Source organism: Suncus etruscus, chromosome 1 (genome assembly GCF_024139225.1).
Source record: "Suncus etruscus isolate mSunEtr1 chromosome 1, mSunEtr1.pri.cur, whole genome shotgun sequence".
Taxonomy (NCBI): Eukaryota; Metazoa; Chordata; class Mammalia; order Eulipotyphla; family Soricidae; genus Suncus; species Suncus etruscus.
The window spans coordinates 50,690,257-50,714,919 of record NC_064848.1 but is presented as its reverse complement, the minus strand read 5'-3'; the positions used below and the strand labels follow the sequence as shown (position 1 = coordinate 50,714,919).

The 24,663-nt window shown below is 34.9% G+C and overlaps 1 protein-coding gene across 5 annotated transcripts in view; it reads left to right on the top strand.

The window, feature by feature from the left end:
* The window catches only part of ELAVL2 (ELAV like RNA binding protein 2), a 191,778-nt gene that overhangs the window by 155,952 nt on the left and 11,163 nt on the right, over positions 1-24,663 (top strand). For all 5 annotated transcript variants that reach the window (XM_049769377.1, XM_049769380.1, XM_049769378.1 and 2 more), the window contains 2 exons: positions 19,446-19,599; positions 22,931-23,156. In XM_049769377.1, coding sequence (XP_049625334.1) covers positions 19,446-19,599; positions 22,931-23,156 — 380 coding nt within the window. The remainder of the gene's footprint in view (positions 1-19,445; positions 19,600-22,930; positions 23,157-24,663) is intronic.

Below are 24,663 nucleotides of genomic sequence, written 5' to 3'. Positions count from 1 at the left end.
GCCTTATCTTTGACACAGATTAGTAAATTTTATTTCAGGAAAAAAGAATCAAGTCATGTATTTTATTATAGTTAGAATAACTTGGTTACAATATTTTATTTTCATGATTACAGTGCAAAATTTTGTCCAGGACTCCCCTTTCTTCCTAGTATCACTTTTTAATGTGCCTCTTCCTTCCTTGCCCTACCTTTGTAACTTCAGTTCTCTGTTCATAGACCAGGTTCATGGTTTATATTTATATAATTTTCATATTTTACATATATTCCTTTGCTTTATTTATGTAACATATGAATAATTTTATTTGGCTTTTGTCCTTTTCCCTCTGATGAATTTTGCTTAATATTACCTCCTTTTCACTCCTTTTACTTCAGTCAAGCTGTTGTGAAAGGCAAGGGGTTCATCCTAATATAGCTGAGGTGTATGTGTGTTGTGCGTGTATGGGTACCACAACTACTTTAGCCACACATCTGACCTTGGACTCTTGGTTTATTTCCATATCATGGCTATTAACAGTATTGTTATAAGCATAGGTGTGTATATATCATTTAAAGTTTGTTTTTGTATTCATGGTATAGATACTAGTAATTAAAATCAGGATAAAATTAGATTTATTATTAATCTTTGGAGCTATCTTTATATTATATAGAATGAACAACCTTTTTACATTCCCACCAATAGTGAATAAGAATTACTTTTTCTCAGAATCTCTGCTTTCTGTTTTGTATATTTTGGTGTTTTTTTTAAATAGAGACAATTCTTACTGATGTGAACTGGTATTTTATTTTTGACTTATATTTTTCTCATAAGTGATGAAAAACACATTTTAATATTTCTATTGGCTATTCATATTTTGTTTTGGGATGTCTGTTCATATCCCCTTCTAATTTTTTGGTAGAATTGTTTATTTACTTTTTTTTTTTTTTTTAGTGCTTTATACTTTTTTGATACTAGTCCTTTGTCAGGTGTATTTAGTGAATATTTTATTTCTTTTAGTTGAATGTCTTAATTTTGACCCTAGTTACTTATTTTGTTTAAAATTATTTGTTTCATTATTCTCAATTTATTTTTGCCTTGTATTTTCTGGGCTATTAAAGACATCTCTTAGATCTATATCCTTGAAAGTTCTACCTATGCTCTCTCTGATGTATTTTATGGATACTGGCCTGATATCAGTAACTTTAATTCAGTTTGAATTAAGTTTTTTTGTATGACCTGAGATAACCACTTTATAAACTCCACTAAGCGGACCTGCAACTTTTTTTGTTTGCTCAAAGAAAGAACCTACTCCCATTACACCTGAGGCTGCTACTGCCTCCAGGTCATTCAATGCTTCTCTTCTGTGGAAGCACTTTACCTATTTAAAATCCCCACAACAGAAGATATTTCAAAACTGTGATGCTTATCAAAATCAGTGGGGTGAGATGATTGTTATAAGGCTCATTTTCTGTACCTAAATCTTATCTTACTGAATCTGACATTTAAGTAGTTATGGAATTTTAGTTTCAGGAGTACCACAAGTGATTTTTAATTTTTTTTTTTTTTGGATTTTAAACATTTTGAGGCAATACCTGGCAATGATTAGAGTTTATTTCTGGATGGCTTTGCAGTCAGAAATCACGACTGTTTGTGTTCAGGGGACCATATGGGGTGCCTGAGACTGAACTACATGAATGACAATTGCTTTACTCACTATAATAGAGCTGTGGCACTAACACAGGTGATTTCTGATAGGTGATAATTTGATCTCAGAATAGTTGTATATTGGCCCTTATGGATTTGCATCCAGGTAGCTTTGTGGTTTTATATTTTATTTGTTTGCTTTGGGCCACACCTGGTGATGCACTTGGCTTTGTGTCAGGAATCACTCCTTATAGTGCTTGGGGGACCATGTGAGATGCCCACATTGGTCACATGTAAGGTCTACTATCACTCACAATTACAAAAACAAATATGCTTGGGTCCAGGGAGATAATACAATGTGAATAAGGCACTTGCTTTGCACATGACCTACCCAGGTTCAGTTGCAATATCCCATGTAATCCCCAGAGCACTGCCAGTGAAGAGCATTCCTGAGTGTAGAGTAAAGAGTAACCCCTCAATATCACCAAGTGTGGCCCCAAACAAAACAAAACCCAAATCTGCAGGCAAATATTGTCACTGTGGGCTAGTTTGTCATCCAGATATTTTACATATGAGATGCTGGTGATCAGTATATTTAGCTTCTTTTTATTTTCAAGAAACATTTTAGTTCTTGTTTAAAATTCAGTGTTCTGTTCATCCCTCCCCCTTCCTTCCTTCCTTCCTTCCTTCCTTCCTTCCTTCCTTCCTTCCTTCCTTCCTTCCTTCCTTCCTTCCTTCCTTCCTTCCTTCCTTCCTTCCTTCCTTCCTTCCTTCCTTCCTTCCTTCCTTCCTTCCTTCCTTCCTTCCTTTTTTTTCTTTCTTCTCCCACCCTCCCTTCCAAGGGTCTCCCTACAAAAAAAATTCAGTGTTCTACAAATATAATTTTTATAATAAGCTTTCATAATTCAATAATAAATCTGTCTAATACTTATAGTTCCATATTTACACCCAGCTACCACAGTCCCAATATCAGGATATTTCAGAACTTGAATAAATGGAAATTTTGTCTTTTATTATAAGAACTTTTTGTTGTTGTTGTTGTTTTTTCGGGACACACCCATTTGATGCTCAGGGGTTACTCCTGGCTAAGCGCTCAGAAATCGCCCCTGGCTTGGGGGGACCATATGGGATGCCGGGGATTGAACCGCTGTCCTTGCTTGGCTAGCGCTTGCAAGGCAGGCACCTTACCTCTAGTGCCACCTTGCTGGCTATTATAAGAACTCTTTTCTATGATTTCTTTGATTTTTTTTTTAAATGAGAAATATTGGGGCTTTGAGCAGTTTAAGCATTTGCTTTGATTGTGGCCACCTGGCCCACTCCTGGCACTTCATGGCTCCCCTTTGCTAGGAGCAGTCTTTCAAACAGTGCCAAATGTGATTTAAAGTCTTCCCCCTAAAATACTGTATACTGTCTTGGTACCTATATATTAAATTTTGTCACCAAACTGTAGGGATAGGTGTGGAAAGTCTCCATTCTGCCCAGAAATACAGAAATGGATTAATAAGTAATTGACACCAACTTACAGGAGTTTGGGCATTAGAGTGTTCTTTATTAACTAGTGTCTTGGGGGAACTGTGAAAATTGTCCATAGACTATTCTGGCGTACTAAGTCAAATGAACTGTGAAGGTGAAGGCTAAAAACACCTCTCTCACCTTTGTACTTTGTTCTTTGAGTCTTGAAGAACATTGATCTAGCAAGTTGCAAAGGATACTGTTTGATGGTTTAATTACAGCCAGTGAATGTTATTGATGCTATCAATCAGCTAGATTGAGGGAAAGGGCACAGTGCCAGATCATTCTATGCTCCCGACAGTGTAATTAAATACCGTAGGACTAGATTCTCAAGGTGTGTATAAAGCAAGGTACTTCCAAGCATCAGAAGCAGAATACTTTGTCTTGCAACTAAGGTAAAGAGGATTTCCTCTCCTTACTGCCTTTTTAAATTTCTGGAAGAATGATATGTGGCAATAATATTGTTTCTTCAATTTGTACAGTTAAAAGTTATTAATTTTTTTTGTAAAACCCTCCTAAAAATGGTCACAACTGTCATACAAAAGGCTTAAGGAATATGTTTATTACTTTTTGTTAATGCTGTTTGGGGGAATGTTATAGCTCAGATGTCTACTAGATATTTGGAGAGTGAGGGATTGCTTTGAGTGACTCTAAGTTCTGCAAATAAGTTCAATTCAAAAAGCTTTCTCAGTGATTATTCTCTAGTGTCTAGTCATGTTGAGATAAAAATATTTTGGTTGGTTTCAAGTTACAAAATATTAATATTCCAAGGGTTATTCCCTTGAAACTAACAAATCATATAGAAATACAGACTTTCTTTGGCACTGATGAGAATTACATTTGAATTAGCCTTTTACTCTTTATTCTCTGTTTATCTCTATATGTTTCACACACAAACTTCCATCTGAACCTGTTTAAAAGATTTTATATAGGCAATTCAAAGTATTCCTTGTTAGTACTCTAAAAAAAATGGGAATATATATAGTTTATGGCTTGAGCCTTGCCAAAGATAGATTGCCCTTGAAAGGGAGTTAGTTTCCTAATATTCAGTACTTGTATGGGCACACATATATCCTAGATTCTAGCTAGGATTTGGTATCGGTCAATTCAGACCTAAAAATACTAACTCTTGACTATTGTGGCTTATTTTTAAGTAGGAATTTATTGCAGGCTGTTTTTACCACCAAAACAAGTGTTTCCAGGTGAGTTGCTTAAATAAGATATTGTTTGAAAAGAAAGATTTTTGTGTTAGAAATTTTTGTTTGGAAATCTGAGGGGTTTTCTTTAAAGGAAATTAAAGATTTTGGTAGTGACTATTTCACCTTTGTCTAGAATGTGGCTTAGTGATTGTGAGCACTTGCCCTTCATTTACAGTCCTTGTGATAGATTCTCTACATTGCAGGATTATCCAATCACATATGCATACACACACACACACATCACATCACATATGGATACACACACAGTGATTATTTCATCCTTAAAGGACTATATAGTACTGAATAGGAAATGTCTAATACTGAATTTGCAGGACCAGTTTTGAGGACCAGTAAGTCTTAATGTTAAAATATGATCAAGGAATCTTGGTGTCACTGTTGTCGTCTCAGAGGTTGTATTTATTTTATAGGACTATTATTTGGGTGTATAATATGTGAGTTTAAAGTACAATGAAAATGGATATGTCACTGGCTTTTCAGCCTCCACAATGGTTTTCAGTAGTGATAAACTATTACAAAGTCATGTACATGATTAGGTCATCTATTTGTCCTTGACCTACTTATACATACAGTAAAAAATATAATGATCCCATTTGTGTTGATAGTATAGAAAATATAATTATATGTGAGGAAATATGTAAAGTCTCCTAGGTCTTTATGTAACATGTACTTTGGGGGAAGAAACATTTAATTCAAGGCTAGAAAGTGTATTTTATTCTACCAACTAATGTCTGTCTATTGAAGTGGTTAGTAGGGAACTTAATACCTTGTTTTAAATTTCATATTTAACCATTTTTAAGTGAAGACCTATAGGAACTTTGGCTGAATTTTAGGTAGATTACTTCCTAATCTTTTTTCACATTATTTTTTTTTCACATTATTTTTATTTCACAGAGATCAAAGGTGATCTCTATGTGTCATTTATTATATTTACAAATACTACTAACTTTAGATTTCTGTGGAGAATATACTATATACACAATGGGATCATATTTTTATTACTTTATGTATAATTAGGTCAAGGATAAATAGATGACCTAATCACATTGGGACAGTTTTCTTTTATAGAACAGAAGAAAATTCGTAGATCATATTTAAATTAGATTCTATTTATTGCTTCACACACTGATTTTAACTCTACTCTTCACCTACTTTATGGAAAAGCTTATGATGTGACCTGAACATACACAGTTATTCAGATCTTCATTTCTGTCTCTTAAAAACTGCACCCTGGTTTCTAGAACCCTCTCTAGTGTTTTTAATTGTCCTAAAGAAATTTTAATTTTGGCTTATTTGGGCTCTTCATTCAGACTATACTAATAATACTTATCTCTTGTATAAGGTATTCAGTTTAGTTTTCTCTCTATTTTCATATATACTGTATTTAGCAAGTTTTATTGAGCTATTAAAGCTATTTTCTTTCACTTCATATTACTACTCTTCTTATGAAAGTAAGGATCTTTTTCTACAGAGTACCTCAAAGAGAACTTTCCCCTATATTTCTGATTGATGAGGCTTCTTTATATTGTTTATTAGAATTTGATTACATATAATTCTTTTCATTGTTCTAAAACTTGAAAATCAGTATTTTAGAAGTTACTGCCCAGTATATTATTCATTAAAGATTGGATGGATGAAGGATGTGATGATTTTTGTGCTTCTATTTCTTTTCTATAATAAATGAAGATATAACTCTTGCTACCCTTTTATGTGATATTTTCTCCATATTGTCTTTTAGCCTGCCTGTGTCTTTATGTATTATTTTCTCTTGATTCTTGCTCTCTCCTCCCCACACACCCAAGGAAATGTAATTCATCAATGTTGGCTTTATGAGTCTTTACATTTTCCTATATAGCTCTGGTTCATTTATACTAGATTAAATTTTAAGTCAGCATTTAAATATTTGGATGATGACTTCTGTTAGTTGAGCCTATACTACATACATTTTATGTTAATGGGTGTGGGATTACTTCCTGCATTGATTTTCCTGGGCTGTTCCCAGAGTATCCATGCAGTGTGAGAGATCCAACTGCACTTGGAAACATGTAAGGCAAGGACTCCTGTGCTTTCTTCTTGGTCCCAGCTATAATTTTTTAAAGGTAAGTTAGGGCACATATTTTGATCATGTGGCTTTTGTTGATATCATTTAATAAATTTTAATAATATGGAGTTAAGTTTGATAATCTTGAAGGAATCTTTACTTGAAGGAATTCTTGAAGGGAATTCATTACTCAGGAGATTAACTTTCTCAGAAATGGAAGAGTAGTGTATCTGTAGGCCAATTTATCTTACAGTGTTTCAGTGAATATGAAAACAAAAAAAGGTTGTTTGAGCAGGTATAACCCCTCCTAAAAAAGTAATTGAGGATTTTTATTCTCCTTTGAGATGCTACACATTTCTGTGCATCATGGAATTAATCCATACATTTTACCCACAGCATTGCTGGTACATAGTAAATATTTAGTAAGTTTTATGGGCTGTCAATTTTCTACATTTTTTTATTTTATACAGTTTTGTGAATATAGGAAGTCTTTTATCTCTGAGATAGTAGCTTTTTATATTTTATTTATATTCCATTTCATATATGGTCTCTGAGTTAAGTATTATCATTAAATAAATACAAATAACGAAATAAAGGTCAAAGGACCTAAAGTAAGTATTTTAGAGTTATTTAACTTTTAACCATCAGTCAAAATTTGGACTAAGCTCTATGACTTTAATTTCCTGTTGTTTTTTTACTCTGTTTGGGTATCTTTACTACACACATTAATATATGGTTTTTGGTTAGTCTGTGATATGTTTTACTGTAATAGAACTTCAAAATTAGTGAGTACATTTTCATATCTTTTTAAAAAATTTTGACCTAGTACATAGTATCTGGAGTTTGCCCCAATAACCTATTCATTTTATTTATTTATTTATTTTATAGATTATGTACCTAAATAAACTCTGACTACATTTTTTTTGTTTTGTTTTTGGTTTTGGAGGCACACCCGCTGACGCTCAGGTGTTACTTCTGGCTATGTGCTCAGAAATAACTCCTGGCTTGGGGGCTTGGGAGACCATATGGGATGCTGGGGGGATCGAGCTGAGATCTGTCCTAGTTTAGCATGTACAAGACAAATGCCCTACCGCTTGTGCCACCACTCCGGCCCCATGACTCATTTTTCATTTTTGTTTGGGGACCAAATCTGGCAGTTCTCATGGGCTGTTCCCAGTTCTGAATTTGGGGTTCATTCCCTGTGGTACTCAGAGGGCCATGCAGTTTCAGAGATAGAACCGGGGCTGCCTGCATGCCAACAATTTGTGGCCCCAACTTTATTTTCAGTGTAAGCAGCTTGATTTCTTAATCATTACTGAAACCTTCCGAATGGGGTAAGGGTGAAGTATAAAATGAAATCTGGTGGTTACAGCTAAAAGTCTTTTCTGCTCCCTGTCCCCTGCTACTTTAGTGAATGTAAACACTTCCTAAAAGTTTTATAATGTAGGTGAATATATGGAACAGAATATAGATGTGGGCACAAAATTTGTTTGGTGAATTTGTTTACATCTTGGAATGACTAACCCACCTCCACTGCAGTAGTGAATAATTTATCTACCACTTCAGATGCCATATACATATAATTGCTCTACTTTTCTTTTTCTATCATCTTTACACACAGAGATCTTTATGAATTTGGCATTTAGTGGCTTAAATTGCATTTTAGGAATATCTTTATCATGAACTTTCAATTTGCCTTTACTAGTATAAGAGTCCTTGTGTGGCTCAGTAGAAACAGCAGTAAAAGAGCAGATGTTTTCTATCAACTATAATACTTGAGTTTAAAAATATGTATTTTTCGGGAGAGCCTGTTTGAACTTTAATTGATATATAGGTAGAGCTGTTTGGGCAAGAATTAAATAAAATCATTGTATATTTTTAGAGGCTCTTTAAGATATGTTAAAAAGGAAATCTTTTGTTAATTTTCTAGTGTATGAATTACAAGTACTTTACTTATTTTTGCTTCAGCTGTAAATTGAACATAACAATCAACTGCTTTGATTTTTATTTCATGGTTTTCACTAAAATGAACATGATATGCTCTGAGATCTCTAATATAAAATAACTAATATAAAAATAGTTGCTATTTTTTTCTTACTGTTCAAATGGTATCTAATTAAAGATAAATTATCATGAAGAACCTACTATGTAGGCCTATTTTAGTTTAATCAGTTTAAAATACTAGTCTCAAATTTCCTAATTTTATTATTTTTGTTAATTTTTTTTAATTTTTTTTTTTTTTGGTTTTGGGGCCACACCTGGCGGTGCTCAGGGGTTACTCCTGGCTGTCTGCTCAGAAATAGCTCCTGGCAGTCACGGGGGGACCATATGGGACACCGGGATTTGAACCAACCACCTTTGGTCCTGGATCGGCTGCTTGCAAGGCAAACGCTGCTGTGCTATCTCTCCGGGCCCAATTTTTTAAATTTTTTATTGTTTTGTTTTTGTTTTTGTTGAAGGGCAGCAGCCAACTGTGTTCATATGGGATGTCGGAGATTGAACCCAGGTTGTCCACATGAAAGACAAGTGCTGTACCCTCTGTAGTATTGATCTGATCCAGTTTAATTTTCTTTAAAGCACCTTATCTTCTTACCACTTAGGTGATTCTCAGACATCTTCAAAGTTTCAGACGTGATTAGTGAATAAAGGTTATTTTGAGAAAGACTCATTTTGATCAGTTTTAGACATCCTTAAGTGTATATAAGATAAAATATAGCAAACCTAATGTTCTTACTTTCCTATATTTCTCTTCTGAATTCTTGTAAAAAGTCTGCTCATTGTTTCACTAATTTTATTGTATGAAACATTTGAAATTTTTTTGTATCTTCCAACAAGTCACTTTACCTTTGTCTTCATTTACATCTTTTCAAAAGAAATAGATGATATGTTTTACTTTTTGCCCCCCCCCCATTAAGAATATTAAGAATATTCTTGCAGTTTACCAAGATATTGTTCTCAAAAATTATGTTTCCTCTAAGGATTTGAATGATTAAATTTCAAAATATGTCTTCACTTTTTTTTTCTGGTTTTATTTTTGGTGGAGGGCCACACCAAAAATACTCCACTTAGATCAAATGACTATCAGTTTTATAATTCCAGTTAAAAACATTTTGTAATTAAAATGATATTTATCTATCTTGATTCAATAATATAAGGTACTTGACTTATTCCTTGAAGGCTTGGGAACCATATAGGAAGCTGGGGATAGAAAAATTCAGGTTGGCAATCCTGCAAAGCAAATGACTTACCTGCTGTTCTAGTATTCTGGCCTCTCTGCTAACTTTATTAGATAGGATTTCATAAATAAAACCTCTAAGTCATTTATGAATATGATTTTTTTATTTTGATAAGAGATAGGTACAGGATTAAGATGCTGACCATCTAAACCTATAGTCCTATTACTGTTCTCAATGCTGCTTGTATCCCCAGCACTGCAAGGAATGATCCCTGAACAGAGATCCAGGAGCACTCCCTGAGCTCATGCAGTCTTCTCCCTCTCCCAATACAAAACTCAGACCAAATCATTTTCATTACCATAAACACAGGGTAGGTTAACTTGATTTACAAAATAGATGTAGATAAGGTTCTAATTTTAAGATGTTAAGCCAGTTAAAAAGGCAGAGTATGAAATATACTTAATACATCAGCATTCAAGAGTAAATTTCATTCCAAGAACAGAGACTAGGTAATAAATAGACTCACCACTAGACTAGATGATACTATGCAGTTTGAGATGACTAAAATATAGATGAGTAGAAGAAAGAGTTCATAGTAGCAAAGGGATTAAAAACCAGAAATCTTTCAGAGCAGAAATCTTCCAGAACTACTGAAATTTGTAGCTTTTTGTATTTTTGGTTTGGGACTATATCAGGCTGCGCTTAGGGGATCAGTCTTGGAGGTGGTCAGTGGACCACATTTGTTGTAGGGTTTTTTATCTTATCAGGTTTCTTCTCTCTGGCTCTAAGTTGTATGTCTTTATGTAGCAAAGATAGACAAGTGCCATGAACATGAGACCAAAATACTTAAAGCTTTAGGGAGTCCTGGGGAGTTTAAAGCATCAAATATTTCTCATAGTATTACCAAATTTCTGTCTTATTAAAATGTTAATGTTTTAATGGACTAAGTACTCAACAAATCCAATGTCAGTAAAATTTGAGCCTTTTATTTTCCATTGATGCAATTTTCTAAATTATCTGTGTTTGGAATACCTACAAAAGGGAACAGCACTAATCTTTAATACTTTTTTCTAAACCTGGATAGGTGGGATTATACTTCAGCTTTAACACCTTTGCTAGCACTAATCTTGCTAGAACTAATCTTTTATTTCTTACTAGTGTTTTTTTTTTTTTGTAAGCTTTCTTCTCAGGTTTTAAACATTTATGAAATGTCTTTGTCCTTATACAAGACTTCATCTTGGATTGTGGTATGTATGTATGAATGTATTATGTTTGTATGTATAGACTTCGATGAGTGTTTGAGACCTGTTCCTGGTAGGGCATTGTATTTACAGTGGACTTAAAGTGTAGGGTTTTTTTTTTTTTTTTTTTCCAGTGAATGGTTATCTCTGTGCCTGACTTTTTAGGGATTATGTCTGTTTATGTATTTCTGAGCTCTTTTGGAGAATCTAGTGTGACACCTATTTATAAAGTCAGGGCCTGTCATAAGACCTTTGCAACTGTTACAGCAACACTAACATATATTTTGTAGTAGTGTTTTTTTCAGACAGACCCATCAAAACTCAGTGTTTGGATATGAACAGCAATTAGCTCTGTTTGAATAGGTGTGACTGTAACCTTGTCTACTCCTTTCAGTCTAGGAGACAAATGGAGCTCTTCAAAACTCTGAAGTGTCAAGTGTCTTTTAGGTTTAAGGATTTTACTTCTAGATCAGGAATTGACAAAGGATAGAAGTTTCTCAAGAATGATTTTTTTTATCCTGTGAGAGATTTTTCAAATGTCCATAGTTTTATGAAGAAGGAATTGCTATGTTCATTTCTAGAACTTAAAGTTGTAATGACAATTGCTGTCACTGATGAATCAGAAATAAGAGCAGTTGTATTTTTAAACAAAACATTTAAATAAACTTGTGTTGAAAATATTGTAGTGGTGATGAAAATCTTATTTTGTATGTATAATAAATTTTTACCCAGAAGATATTTTTAGGCCTTATTTTTTATTAACTTATGTTTTATAGCCTATTTTTAGTTTATGTGTTACTTGTTATTGAATATTTAATGTTTAATTAGATCAGTTATTGATGAAGAAATGTATTTTTAATTACTAAGAAAATACTGTCTTCAAAACTGTTCTGTTTTTTTTTAACCTCATTACATTGATAATTCTACTTTTAATTCTTCTTTTCTGGTCTTGTTTCATTTATACAGAACAAATTGAGAAACCTTTGATTAGAGCATTTATTTGCCTGATAATTCTAACTTCCTTCTTTTCCTTTCCCTAAAGTAATCTAAGTATTGCTTGTCTTTGTTTTTTATATCACTGGTAGGGTTGTGAGAAATTTCAGAATAAACCTGAGTTTTAAATTGCTATCCTTGGAGTAGATTAGTGTTCAGTGTTGTACTACTCCCTTGTATCATCTTTTAATATTTAAATTGCAGACTCTCTGGCTGCCTCTTAAATTAGACCCTTCACTTAGTAGTTTTGACATTTCATAACCTTGTCTTTATTCACTTGTTTTACGTGGTTGTGAAATATGAACCTATAAATTCAGTGAATGTATATTGGATAATAGATTTCACTTGGATAGGAAACTGTTTTGGCCCCAATAAGGACATATGCTAAAGGTTTGTTGTACTGAACTATTACTAACACAGAGATTTTCATGAAATGCAAAACTGTCTCTTGGGTTTTCTCCAAGGAATTTTGGTCTTGATAAACCACAAAGACATACTTTGGAGTTTAAGAAAACCTGAATGGTTCTCTCATGGAAATTAAAGCACAATATCTACACAAGCTTCCAATGTGCTAAGCTTCAAAGGTGCTAAAATATAAGAATGGAGATCACTGATTGCCAGAAACAAATTTGGTCTGGAAACTAATTTGAACTACTTGAACTGATTTGAAGTATAAGCCGTAAATATTTTCTTTTTTTTCTGCAAAGAACCCAATAACATATCTCTAGTAGAGTAAGGAAAGTGAACTGAGAGGGACTGCTTCGTTCCAGTTACATAATAATAAAGAAATAAGGGTGATACATGGAACATAGGTATGGGTGTAGAGTTGCCTTCAATGCTTTATTTTCTGGAAGTAGATAGTAGGATACTACTTGTCTCCATTACATTCTAAGAATTAAAAAGTGAACTGATTTCTTGGTGTATACAAGTGATGGCATACAGTTTCTGTGAAGGCTAATTCTAGTTCTCACGAGAGGTCACTCATCTTTTTTAAGTGAATCAATATAGTTTTTATTGAATTAAACTTAAGATGTTAGCAGGAGAAGGAAAAGAATACAAGTTCAAGAACAAACAATTACTTGAAATAACAAGGAAGCAAAGCATGACAGAGATGAACAAACAAGATCTGTGTTCAAGGGAAAACAGACTTGAAGAATAAGCCTCATTTTTTTAGTGGGGATCTAGGGTTGAGTCACATTTAAAAAAAGAATAGAAAATGAAATCATTTTCTTTCTTTTTTTTTCTTTCTTTTTTTTTTATTTAAACACGTTGATTACATACATGATTGTATTTGGGTTTCAGTCATGTAAAGAACACCACCCATCACCAGTGCAACATTCCCATCACCAATGTCCCAAATCTCCCTCCTCCCCACCCAACCCCGCCTGTAATCTAGACAGGCTTTCTATTTCCCTCATACATTCTCATTATTAGGATAGTTCAAAACGTTGTTATTTCTCTAACTAAACTCATCCCTGTTTGTGATGAGCTTCATGAGGTGAGCTGTTACTTCCAGCTCTTTTCCTTCCGTGTCTGAAAGTTGTTATTGCAAGAATGTCTTTCATTTTTCTTAAAACCCATAGATGAGTGAGACCATTCTGCATTTCTCTCTCTCTCTCTCTCTCTCTCTCTCTCTCTCTCTCTCTCTCTCTCTCTCTTCTCTCTCTTCTCTCTCTTCTCTCTCTCTCTCTTCTCTCTCTTCTCTCTCTTCTCTCTCTCTCTCTCTCTCTGACTTATTTAACTCAGCATAATAGATTCCATGTACATCCATGTATAGGAAAATTTTATGACTTCATCTCTCCTGACAGCTGCATAATATTCCATTGTGTATATGTACCATAGTTTCTTTAGCCATTCATCTGTTGAAGGGTATCTTGGCTGTTTCCAGAGTCTTGCTATGGTAAATAGTGCTGCAATGAATACAGGTGTAAGGAAGGGATTTTTGTATTGTATTTTTGTGTTCCTAGGGTATATTCCTAGGAGTGGTATAGCTGGGTCATATGGGAGCTTGATTTCCAGTTTTTGGAGGAATCTCCATATTGCTTTCCATAAAGGTTGAACTAGATGGCATTCCCACCAGCAGTGGATAAGAGTTCCTTTCTCTCCGCATCCCCGCCAACACTGCTTGTTCTCATTCTTTATGATGTGTGCCAATCTCTGGGGTGTGAGGTGGTACCTCATAGTTGTTTGGATTTGCATCTCCCTGATGATTAGTGATGTGGAGCATTTTTTCATGTGTCTTTTGGCCATTTCTATTTCTTTTTTGTCAAAGTGTCTGTCCATTTCTTCTCCCCATTTTTTGATGGGATTAGATTTTTTTTCTTGTAAATTTCTGTCAGTGCCTTAATGCTATTATTTTCTCTCTGTATTCAGAATTACTGGGGTTTGTTTTGGATATTTTAAACAACCAAGATTAAGATTTCTAAACTTTTAGAGCAGGTATACCAGCTAGCCTATTTACTTACAGTGTGCATTTAAAAGAAAAAAGTGGACAGGAATACAAGAATATGGGGTTAGAAGATCAGAATTTGGATCCAGAATTTATACTTGTTTTTTACATAACCTAAGGTATGTTATTTACTCTGTGTTTTACTATTTATAAAATACTAATATGCTCTACCTACTTCCACAGCTGCTGTGAGGTACAAACGAAAAACACTATTTGAAATTCCTTAGCAAATGTAGCATAGTGTAAGTTACTAAATGGAAATTCAATGAAAGCCAATTTGTTACCAACCTGAATCATATCTAATCTAGTCACCTCTGTTTTGCCTCTGCTGATGGGGACCAGTTATCTGACAAACTAGTTGAAACTTAACAGATTTGTTTTTTTTATCTTGGAGGACTGACATAACTGGCTTAATTGCTGTCAGAATAGCATAGGATGAGGGACAGATGGATGGACAGGGTCATATGTAGCTTCTGACAGTTTTTTTTTGTTTGTATGAGAGCCCTGATTATTGATGCTATTTAGAAATCAATCCATCATATACTCTTGTGGTCTCTTTACATTATTAATTTAATAAATCAATATAATATTATAATTAATATATCAATATATTGTATAAAATATATTGTTATAATTAATATGTTAATTATGAATTAATTTGATGAAAATTATATTATTTGGCAGATTTGTTTTAATTAGGTATAGGATAAGGGGAAATGACATGAAAATAATTGTTATGGAAAAAGTTTATATTTATTCATCTGTAGAAATATGAAGCAGACTTGTTAACATAAGCCCACATGGGGAACCATCAGTAAAAAGAACAAGAGGAAAGGATAGTGAGATGAAAACCTCAGGCTCTAAAACTAGGACCTGGAGAGACGCAGGAAATAATCCAGACAGTGAAAGGTGCAAGAAGGGATTCAGGAATTCCAATGCTCAAGCCTTCTGCTCCTAAGAAGGAAAGCAGTTTAGTGGAGGATGACTGAAGAATGAGCCCCTGGGCCTGGAGAGATAGCACAGCGGCGTTTGCCTTGCAAGCAGCCAATCCAGGACCAAAGGTGGTTGGTTCGAATCCCGGTGTCCCATATGGTCCCCCGTGCCTGCCAGGAGCTACTTCTGAGCAGACAGCCAGGAGTAACCCCTGAGCACCGCCAGGTGTGGCCCAAAAACCAAAAAAAAGAATGAGCCCCTGCCTTACTAGAACCCTGGCATTTATTAGCAAGAACCAGACCACACCCTAGGACAGAGAAGGAATACTAAGTAGGGAGGGACCCAGTAATCCAATCACCATATCACACATTAGGATGAAGAATGAATACTAAGTAGGGTAGGACCCAGCAATTCAACAGGGTAGAATTTGCCTTACATCTGTTTGTGTGTGTGTGTGTGTGTGTGTGTGTGTGTGTGTGTGTGTTGTTGTTGTTGTTGTTGTTTTGGGCCACATCCATTTGATGCTCAGGGGTTACTCCTGGCTAAGTGATCAGAAATTGCCCCTGCCTTGGGGGGACCATATGGGGGACCGTGGTCCTTCCTTGGCTAGCGCTTGCAAGGCAGACACCTTACCTCTAGCGCCACCTCACTGGCCCCAGCCTTACAGCTTTTATTTGGGTTCTGATGGCAAGGAAAGGTGAAAGTAAGAAGACATGGTGTGGACTTTGGATTGATTAGTCTGAATATCAAATGCAAGCTTTTAGAAAATTTCATTTACTGCTTCTAGAAATTAAGTGTGTGTGTGTGTGTGAGAGAGAGAGAGAGAGAGACAGAGAGACAGAGAGAGACAGAGAAACAGAGAGAGACTCTTATCTTTTCTCGAGAATTTCAATGATCCTGAAATAAGGAAATGTAATCTACACAGACTTGGGACTAATGCCAGTGATCAGACACTGAAGGGACGTGGTGATGGTGGAGGAGAGAGCGGTAGATTGGAGGCAGATAAAGTAACTGACCCAAGTATGTTTTCAAAGCTTTTATATAAGCACTAAATATAAACCTATTTTCCTAAATATATTTTAGGATGACTTCTAAAACACTCCACCCACACGCCTCTGAAATGCACAAAGCAATGAATGTCACTGCATGAGTAAATTATTCTGGAGCACAGTAATGGACTCAGGTTACTCTTAACTTTGGTAGTTTGTGTTTTTACCTACATATTCAGATTCATGTAAGAGTAAATATTTATTACATAGTTGCCTAGGTTTTTAGACTGCTAATTGAGTATTTTGTTGGATTAGGCATTAATTATTCCTAATAACTGCACAAAACAAGGTGCAATTATGTGGCAATAGACTTAAAGAATCTCTCCAACTTCACAGAGCCTTTAATGAACTGAATCTAATTTTGAACTCACACACCTTTTAGCCACTATTAGCCTGCCTTACACCTTGCTTGATCTCATGGAGAAGCTACCTGCTTCTACTACCTGCTCTATTTATCGTCACTGATAGTTAAGTTTGAGAGTGTAGAGATACTTCGTCTATTGCCCATGGGCAGTGATACTTAATAAACAGAACTCTTCAGTCACACATCTTGGAGCAGACTAAATAGCTGGCTGGCTGAGAGCTCCTGTCACAGAAATAAAGCCCTGGAGTCCTAGATACCAAGGAAATCCAAGTGGTGGGATTTATAGCTTGCCCAAGTAAATTGTGCCTTCATTTGTTCGTATATAAAGTGACTGCTTTTTCCACTGATGGAAATTCCAAGGCTAGGTTCTATTTGTTGTTTGTTTGGGACTTTCCCCGAATTGCTTATACCATGGTTACCTTTAGTTCTAGGGAGTTAATGTAGTGTCAGAGGTTGAACTTACGGCCTTCTGCATACTAGACATCGAATTTCAGGTTTTTGAACTATCTCCAACCCGAGGAGGTACTGTTTAAATTTCTTTGTCTTGAAATTTTCCTTCATTCTTAGTTTTTACTTATATTTTACTGATCTTCTTCCAACTAGCATTCCATACCCCTGTGTCTGTGGACAACACAGTGCTAATATTACTTCCAAATAATAGCCTTTGGAACAGCAGGCATATTTTCACTTGCTAATGAAAAAACTGTTTAATAAAGGATAAGAGTATTAAATGTTAACACTGCTGGGGCAGGGGTGAAAGTCCTTTATAAATTAGTATAAATTCTGACCATTAAAAATGTGATAAAAGCTGTGAACATTATTTAACTATGGAGAAAATATTTGATGTTCTGTTGTAAAGGCTGTATTTTGTAATAACAGTGAACTTGATTGAAGATAGAGACTAATGAATAAAATAAAAACTTATAAGTTTAGACTCATTTGCAGAATTTATGATGATCTTGGATTGGTATATCATGACATTTTTGTCCCGAGTTAAGAATTCAGTCAGCAGCAATGTGGTCAGAAATAGTGTGAGATGGAACTTTAGTGATGGATGTATTATAGAATTACATATTTGAATGATTTTGAAACTATATTCCTAAAACACACTCAAAACACTAATTATAATGCATTAAAAAAAAAGAAATAGTGTGAGAACATTAGCCAATCTGAAAATTAGTGGAGATTAGGTTATAGGTCAAGATCTGTCATAATCTGAGCAATAGCTGTGGTTTTCAACCTTTTTCACACTTGCAAATAGTATTGGAATGTGAACCAGACTGAAAACCACAGATACAGTGCACTGTGAACTGCTCTTTAAGTTCTGTGGCTCACTAAACTATTGGTAACCCACAAGAACAACTAGATACAATGCTTGATTGGCTTTACTCTCTTGTATTCTATCATTTGAATCTTGTTAAGGTATTGAAGATACAATCCTGAAAGAAAACTGAAATTTTTTCTTTCATGCAGATTTATATGAATGTTGGTTACTCAGATATATTTTGACTTCCATTCTTACAGAATTTTGAATATTGTGTTTCAGAGATATTAAGCTTTAAAAAAAAGATACAGAAAATGGTAGGTAAAGTCAATAAAAGGACATGAACCATTTGAAAACCAAGGTTAAAAATAGTTTTTCAAGGGCTGGAGTGGTGGTGCAAGTGGTAGTTCATTTGCCTTACATGTACTAACCTAGGATGGACCATAGTTCGAGTCCCAGTGTTCCATATGGTCCCCCAAACCAGGAGCGATTTCTGAGCGCATAGCCAGTAGTAATCCCTGAGCATCACTATGTGTGGCCCAAAACCAAAAACAAACTAAAAAGGTTTTTCAAATCAGTGTTCTGTCTTGAATAGTCTCTTGCTTTTTTCTTCAAACCCTGTGTTCCCTCTTTTCTCCTGAACATGTTTCCCTCACCCCCACCCATTGCAAAGCCCTCTTCTTTCCCCAACACACACCCCTCACTTCTCTAAATTTAATTTTCTTTTACTTAAAAAATATAAGTGGACAAGAAACAGTAGATGACAATATAAAATTGTTTGTTTACATTAAAATTTGAGGAAATTGAAGGATGATAATTATTTTAGAAAAAATCGGAGGTACCACCATTCCTAGAGATAGGAGTAGTCTGATAAAGGTCACAGAAGAGTGTGAGATAAATTTAGAGTGCCTAAACATAGATTGATGCTAAATCTCCAGTTTACAGGGCTGGGTTTATTGAGAACAGCTTATTATTGTAAGTAGTAGAAAGAAAGTTAATGGTCTGCTTTGAAGACAATTTCTTTTTGTTTTGTTTGGGGGGTCATACCTGGTGATGCTCAGGGGTTATAGAAATCACTCCTGGCTTGGGGAACCATATGGGATGTGGGGAGTGGGGGGAATCAAACCGTGGTCCATCACAGGCTAGTGCCGGCAAGGCAGACGCCTGACCGCTCCAGCCCCTGCTTTGAAATTTTTTGGTTTCTTCTTGGGCCATACGCAGTGGTTGATGCTCCGGGATTTGCTCCCAGTGGTGCATGGTACTCAAGGGACAGAGTTATGGATCAACCCCTGAATCACCTTATGTAAAACATACACTCAAACTCAAGACCTTTTAATCATCTCTTGTGGCATCTTTTAAAAAGTTATACTAACTTCCTTGGGGTAAGTGCTTTCTCAACCCAGAAAGATGACATTTCCCATTTGCTCAGAATTTCTACAGAAGTAAAATAACTAAAACTGAGCTCACCTTAACACCAGTGTTTGTTATACATTTCATATGAAAATCTTAAGTTTATGAAGGGAGGTAACTAAGTGTGCATATATGTTTATTCCTATCCTCATTTCCCCACAACTCTATCCCCACAGGTTTCCTATGCTCGTCCAAGTTCAGCTTCTATCAGAGATGCAAATTTGTATGTCAGTGGGCTTCCTAAAACAATGACACAGAAAGAATTGGAACAACTTTTTTCACAGTATGGACGCATCATTACTTCTCGTATTCTTGTTGACCAGGTCACTGGTAAGTAGGCAACTATACTGGACAGTCTTTTATACTTCCTGACGGGAAGATTGTGAAATATTCTCTCTTTGATTCTAGAATACATTTATGGTATCTGTGGGCCAGAAAATGCAATTTTCTGCTGGAATTGTACATAAATATGCATGGATAAAAATAAATTTTGGAGTGTAGTGATCAAGTTCGCATTATTTCTACCCTGAAGGTGCAGGTTCGAAGCCTGTTTCATGGCTTATTATAAATTTACAGATGCTATAATCTTTGCTTCCAAGCTGCTGTGTAATAAAAGCCCCCATCCTGCTTATAAAGTATTAATAAACAGTTTTATTTTTGTAAAAGCATAGTTTAATGCAGCAGTATGCAGCTAGTGCTCCCAGGAAAAATTACATAGACAATCGTTAATTGGTTCAGGCTATTTTCCAGTTCCATGTTGTTTTGTATAGGCATATGTAAGGATTTGAGATTTTGAATGTTAAAGTGTATTTTCTGACTATAACTTTTAGTAGAATTGAAATGACTAATATCATTATTAAAACTTTTTAGTACAATAGCTCTTTTGCCAAGTATAAAGAAAAGCTGACTATATATTTGATTATGAATTTTTTAAATAACTTACATATCTGTAGTGAAATTGCTAGTTGTTTTTTTAAGAATTACTGAATAAGTGAAACATAGCAAGAAATAATAGTGACATATTCAAGTCTCATTAGAACTCTGTTGGTTAAAATAGGTCATTATTTTCATTATTCTCTATCCCTTCTTCTCTTTTCTTCTTATTCCCTAAATTACTCCCTCCATATATAGTAATAATAATTACCACTGGAAATGCATTGTGCAACATTGCCTTTTTTCTCCCAGGAAAGTGGTATATTAACCATGGAATAAAAGTAGGCAGGGTTCTTAATTTTTCAAGTGATAATTGGCTTTCTAGGAAGTGAGTGCTGGGACACAGGTCATCTATCATGTGCATGCTTGTGAGAATGGCCTGGAGATTCTGCTCTATGGAGAAACTAACGTTATAAAAATAAGGTTTTGCTCTTAGCAGCATTTCATAATCTTGCCTACAGATGCTATCTGTGTTGTTTCACATACACCTTTAGTGGGATTAAGTAGAAATCTAAGGCTAGCAATGAGGCAAAACATTTTTGTCGCTTTCAACGGATACTTTGTTTATATAATTTATGCTTTTTAACTCAATCATTCTTAAGGAGGACAAATGAAAATTTAAATGTAAGGCATAAAACATATCCCTTGTTTTTGTATCTGGCCATAGTTGGCAATCTATCTTCCTGGTACTTTAAAGTGTGGGGGTTGCTCTTGGTGGGTGCTAAAGGATCATGCAGTGCTGAGGCTTCTTGCATGCAAAGCATGTATTCTAGCCATGGAGAACATGACTCCCTTTTTTGGTTTTTCTTTGTTTAAAGTTTTCTCCCCTGGCCCCAGAATCCGTCTCTTAATTGTTTGTCTATGTTAGTTATGTCAGCTCACAGGTAGATATAGCTTATCTATTTCTGGTTTATTCAGTGATTCTCAGTGTGGTCCTGTACCTGCAGCATCAGCATCCTTGTAGAACATTGCTAAATATCCTTATTACTGGATTCCACCCAAAACCTAATGAGTAAATACTCCAAGGGTGAACACTTTGCCAAGCTTTTCCAGTTTTGATGCATGGCCAAGTTTGAGGACCACTAGTTTAGATAATGCTTTCCCATGGCAGAGTTAAATCCCAACTGTTATTCCATCTTGGAGTTTGTAGGTAACTCAAATGATGTGTTGGCTGTTATTTTACATTCGTTGTATAAGCCTAGGTATTTCAAGGCAAAATTATTCACTCAGCTTCAAATTAAAAACAAATTCTTGCAATTCTGTTATTCATCCATCAGGTGGTAATAAAGTGCAAGTGATATATTTAAAAAGGAAAGGTAAAAAGATAAGTGCTCTCCAAGCCAAACAAAAGATAAGCCTCATCTAACTTTGAAAAAATTATGAGTTACAGAATTTGTACAGTATTATAGTAGCCCTTCTTTACTTTGAAGGTTTATATGAACCATGATGGTCTGGTGAATTTCCTCAGCCTTACTTTCTCAATTTTATTTTTTTAACCTATGTGCTTGGAATCATCTGCCAGTGGTCCTCAAACTATGGCCCGCGGGCCACATATTGTATTAGTATCTGTTTTGTTTCTTCATTGCAAAATAAGATATATGCAGTGTGCATAAGAATTTGTTCATAAGTTTTGTTTTTACTATAGTCAGACCCTCCAGTGGTTTGAGGGACAGTGAACTGGCCCCCTGTTTAAAAAGTTTGAGGACCCCTGATTATTCTAGACTTTTTTTAGTTATTTGTCCCAGGCTGTTACTTCTAATACCAATTTTGCTTTCTAAGAAAATGTTTACATCTAACTACTCATCATGGCAATCAAAACAAATTAAATAAATGAGTTGGGTTTGAAGGAAACTTTTTTCAAATGATACAGTTATTTGTCCATCTTCGTATTTTCTGTTCTTGTCTATCAGAGTGGAGACATGAAAAAAGAATAGCATTTTAGAGTCAGTAGCAGTGCTACTAAAACAAGAAAGCTTTAAGTTTTTATTTCCATTTTATTAATTTTCCAGTTTAGGATCCTCTTTTACCTCTTTATTGGCATATATTATTTATATGTTAAAGTATAATCAGAAGCAGACACACTATCAGGGAACCAAAATATTCTCTATGAACGTATTTCTTAAAAATACTAGTATCCTTTGCAATATTTTAAATTTGAATAGGTATCTCATATATTTCAAGTTGAATTTATTTAGAAATATAGCTAAATATATCTATCATTGTTGCATGTACTTTTAATACAGTTTTTATCAAATGTCTGATTCTGTTTTCCTTATTACAAAAAGTGTGCCCTTGGTTTTTATTTCTTGTTCATCTGCCTAATTTGAAAACAACTCAGATATACTGTAGACATTATCAAAGAGAAGAAAGTAAGGAAAAGAAAATATGGACATGCTTTTAAACTTTACCTTCTTGTCTTTGGCATGTAATATGAACATTCAACTTGTATAGTTTACCTCATGTTGCACTGGTGAAGGGGTATTCTATTTGTGACTGAAACCCAACTACAATCATGCTTGTAATCATGGTGCTTAAGTAAAGATTTTATAAAAGAGAAAAATGTTAAAAATAGACATTCTAATGAAAATTGATATTGAGTTAAATCTTTAATGTATGTTTTTGCAGCAGAGGCTTTATTTGGATGAAAGTATGTTCTTGAAAAGGAAAAATTAATTTATCCTTTCTTCTCCCTTATCCTTTCATTTTCTTTTCCCCATACCTATCATAGGCATATCAAGGGGTGTAGGGTTTATTCGATTTGACAAGCGGATTGAGGCAGAAGAAGCTATCAAAGGTCTAAATGGCCAGAAACCTCCTGGTGCCACAGAGCCAATCACTGTAAAGTTTGCTAATAACCCAAGCCAAAAAACAAATCAGGCCATCCTTTCCCAGCTGTACCAGTCTCCAAACAGAAGGTATCCAGGACCTCTAGCTCAGCAGGCACAGCGATTTAGGTAAGTTTGATCTGGTTCTTATGCCCAGCTACTAAATTCAGAATTATTAGGCTTCCTGTACAACATCGATTGACAAAGTTTCTGGTTTTGTATTCATTACTATTATTTCTCATATGGCCTAAATAAAGATGCTTGAGGAATGGATATCTTTTGCTAATAATAAAGGTGGAACCAAAAGGCTAATGTCCTTCAGCAGTGGTTTTCTACTGGTGTTAATTTTGCCCTCTGTAAACATTAGATTACTTTTCAGGCATTTTTGTAGGTATAAACTTTGGGTGGAACATACTATTGGTATTAAATGGGTAAAGTACAAGGGTATCACTAAATATGTTGTACTGTACAATGTAGTTTCAAGCAGTGGCCAGCCTTAGGCATAGTAGCCCTTAAGTTGAGGCACCCTGACCCATAGAATTGAGATCTTACCTCTTTTCCAGTGCTTCTGATTTCTCCTTTGTTTTTGTTTTTGATTTTTAGGCCACACCCAACGACACTCAAGGGTTACTCCTGGCTATGTGCTCAGAAATTGCTCCTGGCTTGGGGAACCATATGGGAACGGGGTGGGGGGGTGGGAAACGAACCCAGAGTTCGTCCTAGGCTAGCACTGGCAAGGCAGAAACCTTACCACTTGCGCCACCTCTCCTGTATTTTTTAACATAATAGGATTCGTGCTCCCCCATCCACATTTTGATTACTTTGATTTTTTTTATTACTTTGATATCTTTGATTACTTTGTTTTTACAATATGTAGAATACTGAGGGTTTATATCTCTACAATAACATTTCTACAAATGAATCCTCTTCTCAGAAAACAAACAAACAACAGACTTTTTTCCCTTGTAGTTTAGGGTATAGTAGAATTTCTTTATAAAGATCCACATAGTAAACACGTTAGACTTTGTATGACACAGTCTGTTGCATAGCGATATCTTGAAAATTAATGAAACATTTTAAAAAATGGCAAAACCATTCTTAGCTTTTTAAGTTATTCAGATAGTTTAGATTTGACTAGTGGGTGGTATTTTCCGATTTCTGCATAGTTCTGAAAAACAGCATTATATCTTTAGCTAAGAAGCATTCTATCTCACCAAGAACTGAATCCCAATTTTTGAAAGTTTATTCTGATCTGGGGTAGTAACCAAACCAAGAATGATTTGAAAAATAATCTCTAATTTGCATGTGAGAATAGTGACTTTGTTAAACAAAGCTTAGAAGGGCTTTTGGTTTCATAAGCACTCAAGTTTTATTTTTCAGAGCATTTTTATACCCTTTTTTGCCACATGGTATATATTCAGCAGCCATAATGCTGCCTAGCTCTCTTAGTAAATTTTTGTACAATGCATACATTTTTATTTTCCTGCTGGAGCAAGTTAATTAATTATAGAAATATAATCACAGGTGAAAATTAATAAGAAGAGAAATGCTTTCACCTTAAATCACATGCATTTTTTTCATCAGGAAGTTAAGAGTTTTGAAGAGTTTGTGAATAGTAATAGTCAAACATCTTTAA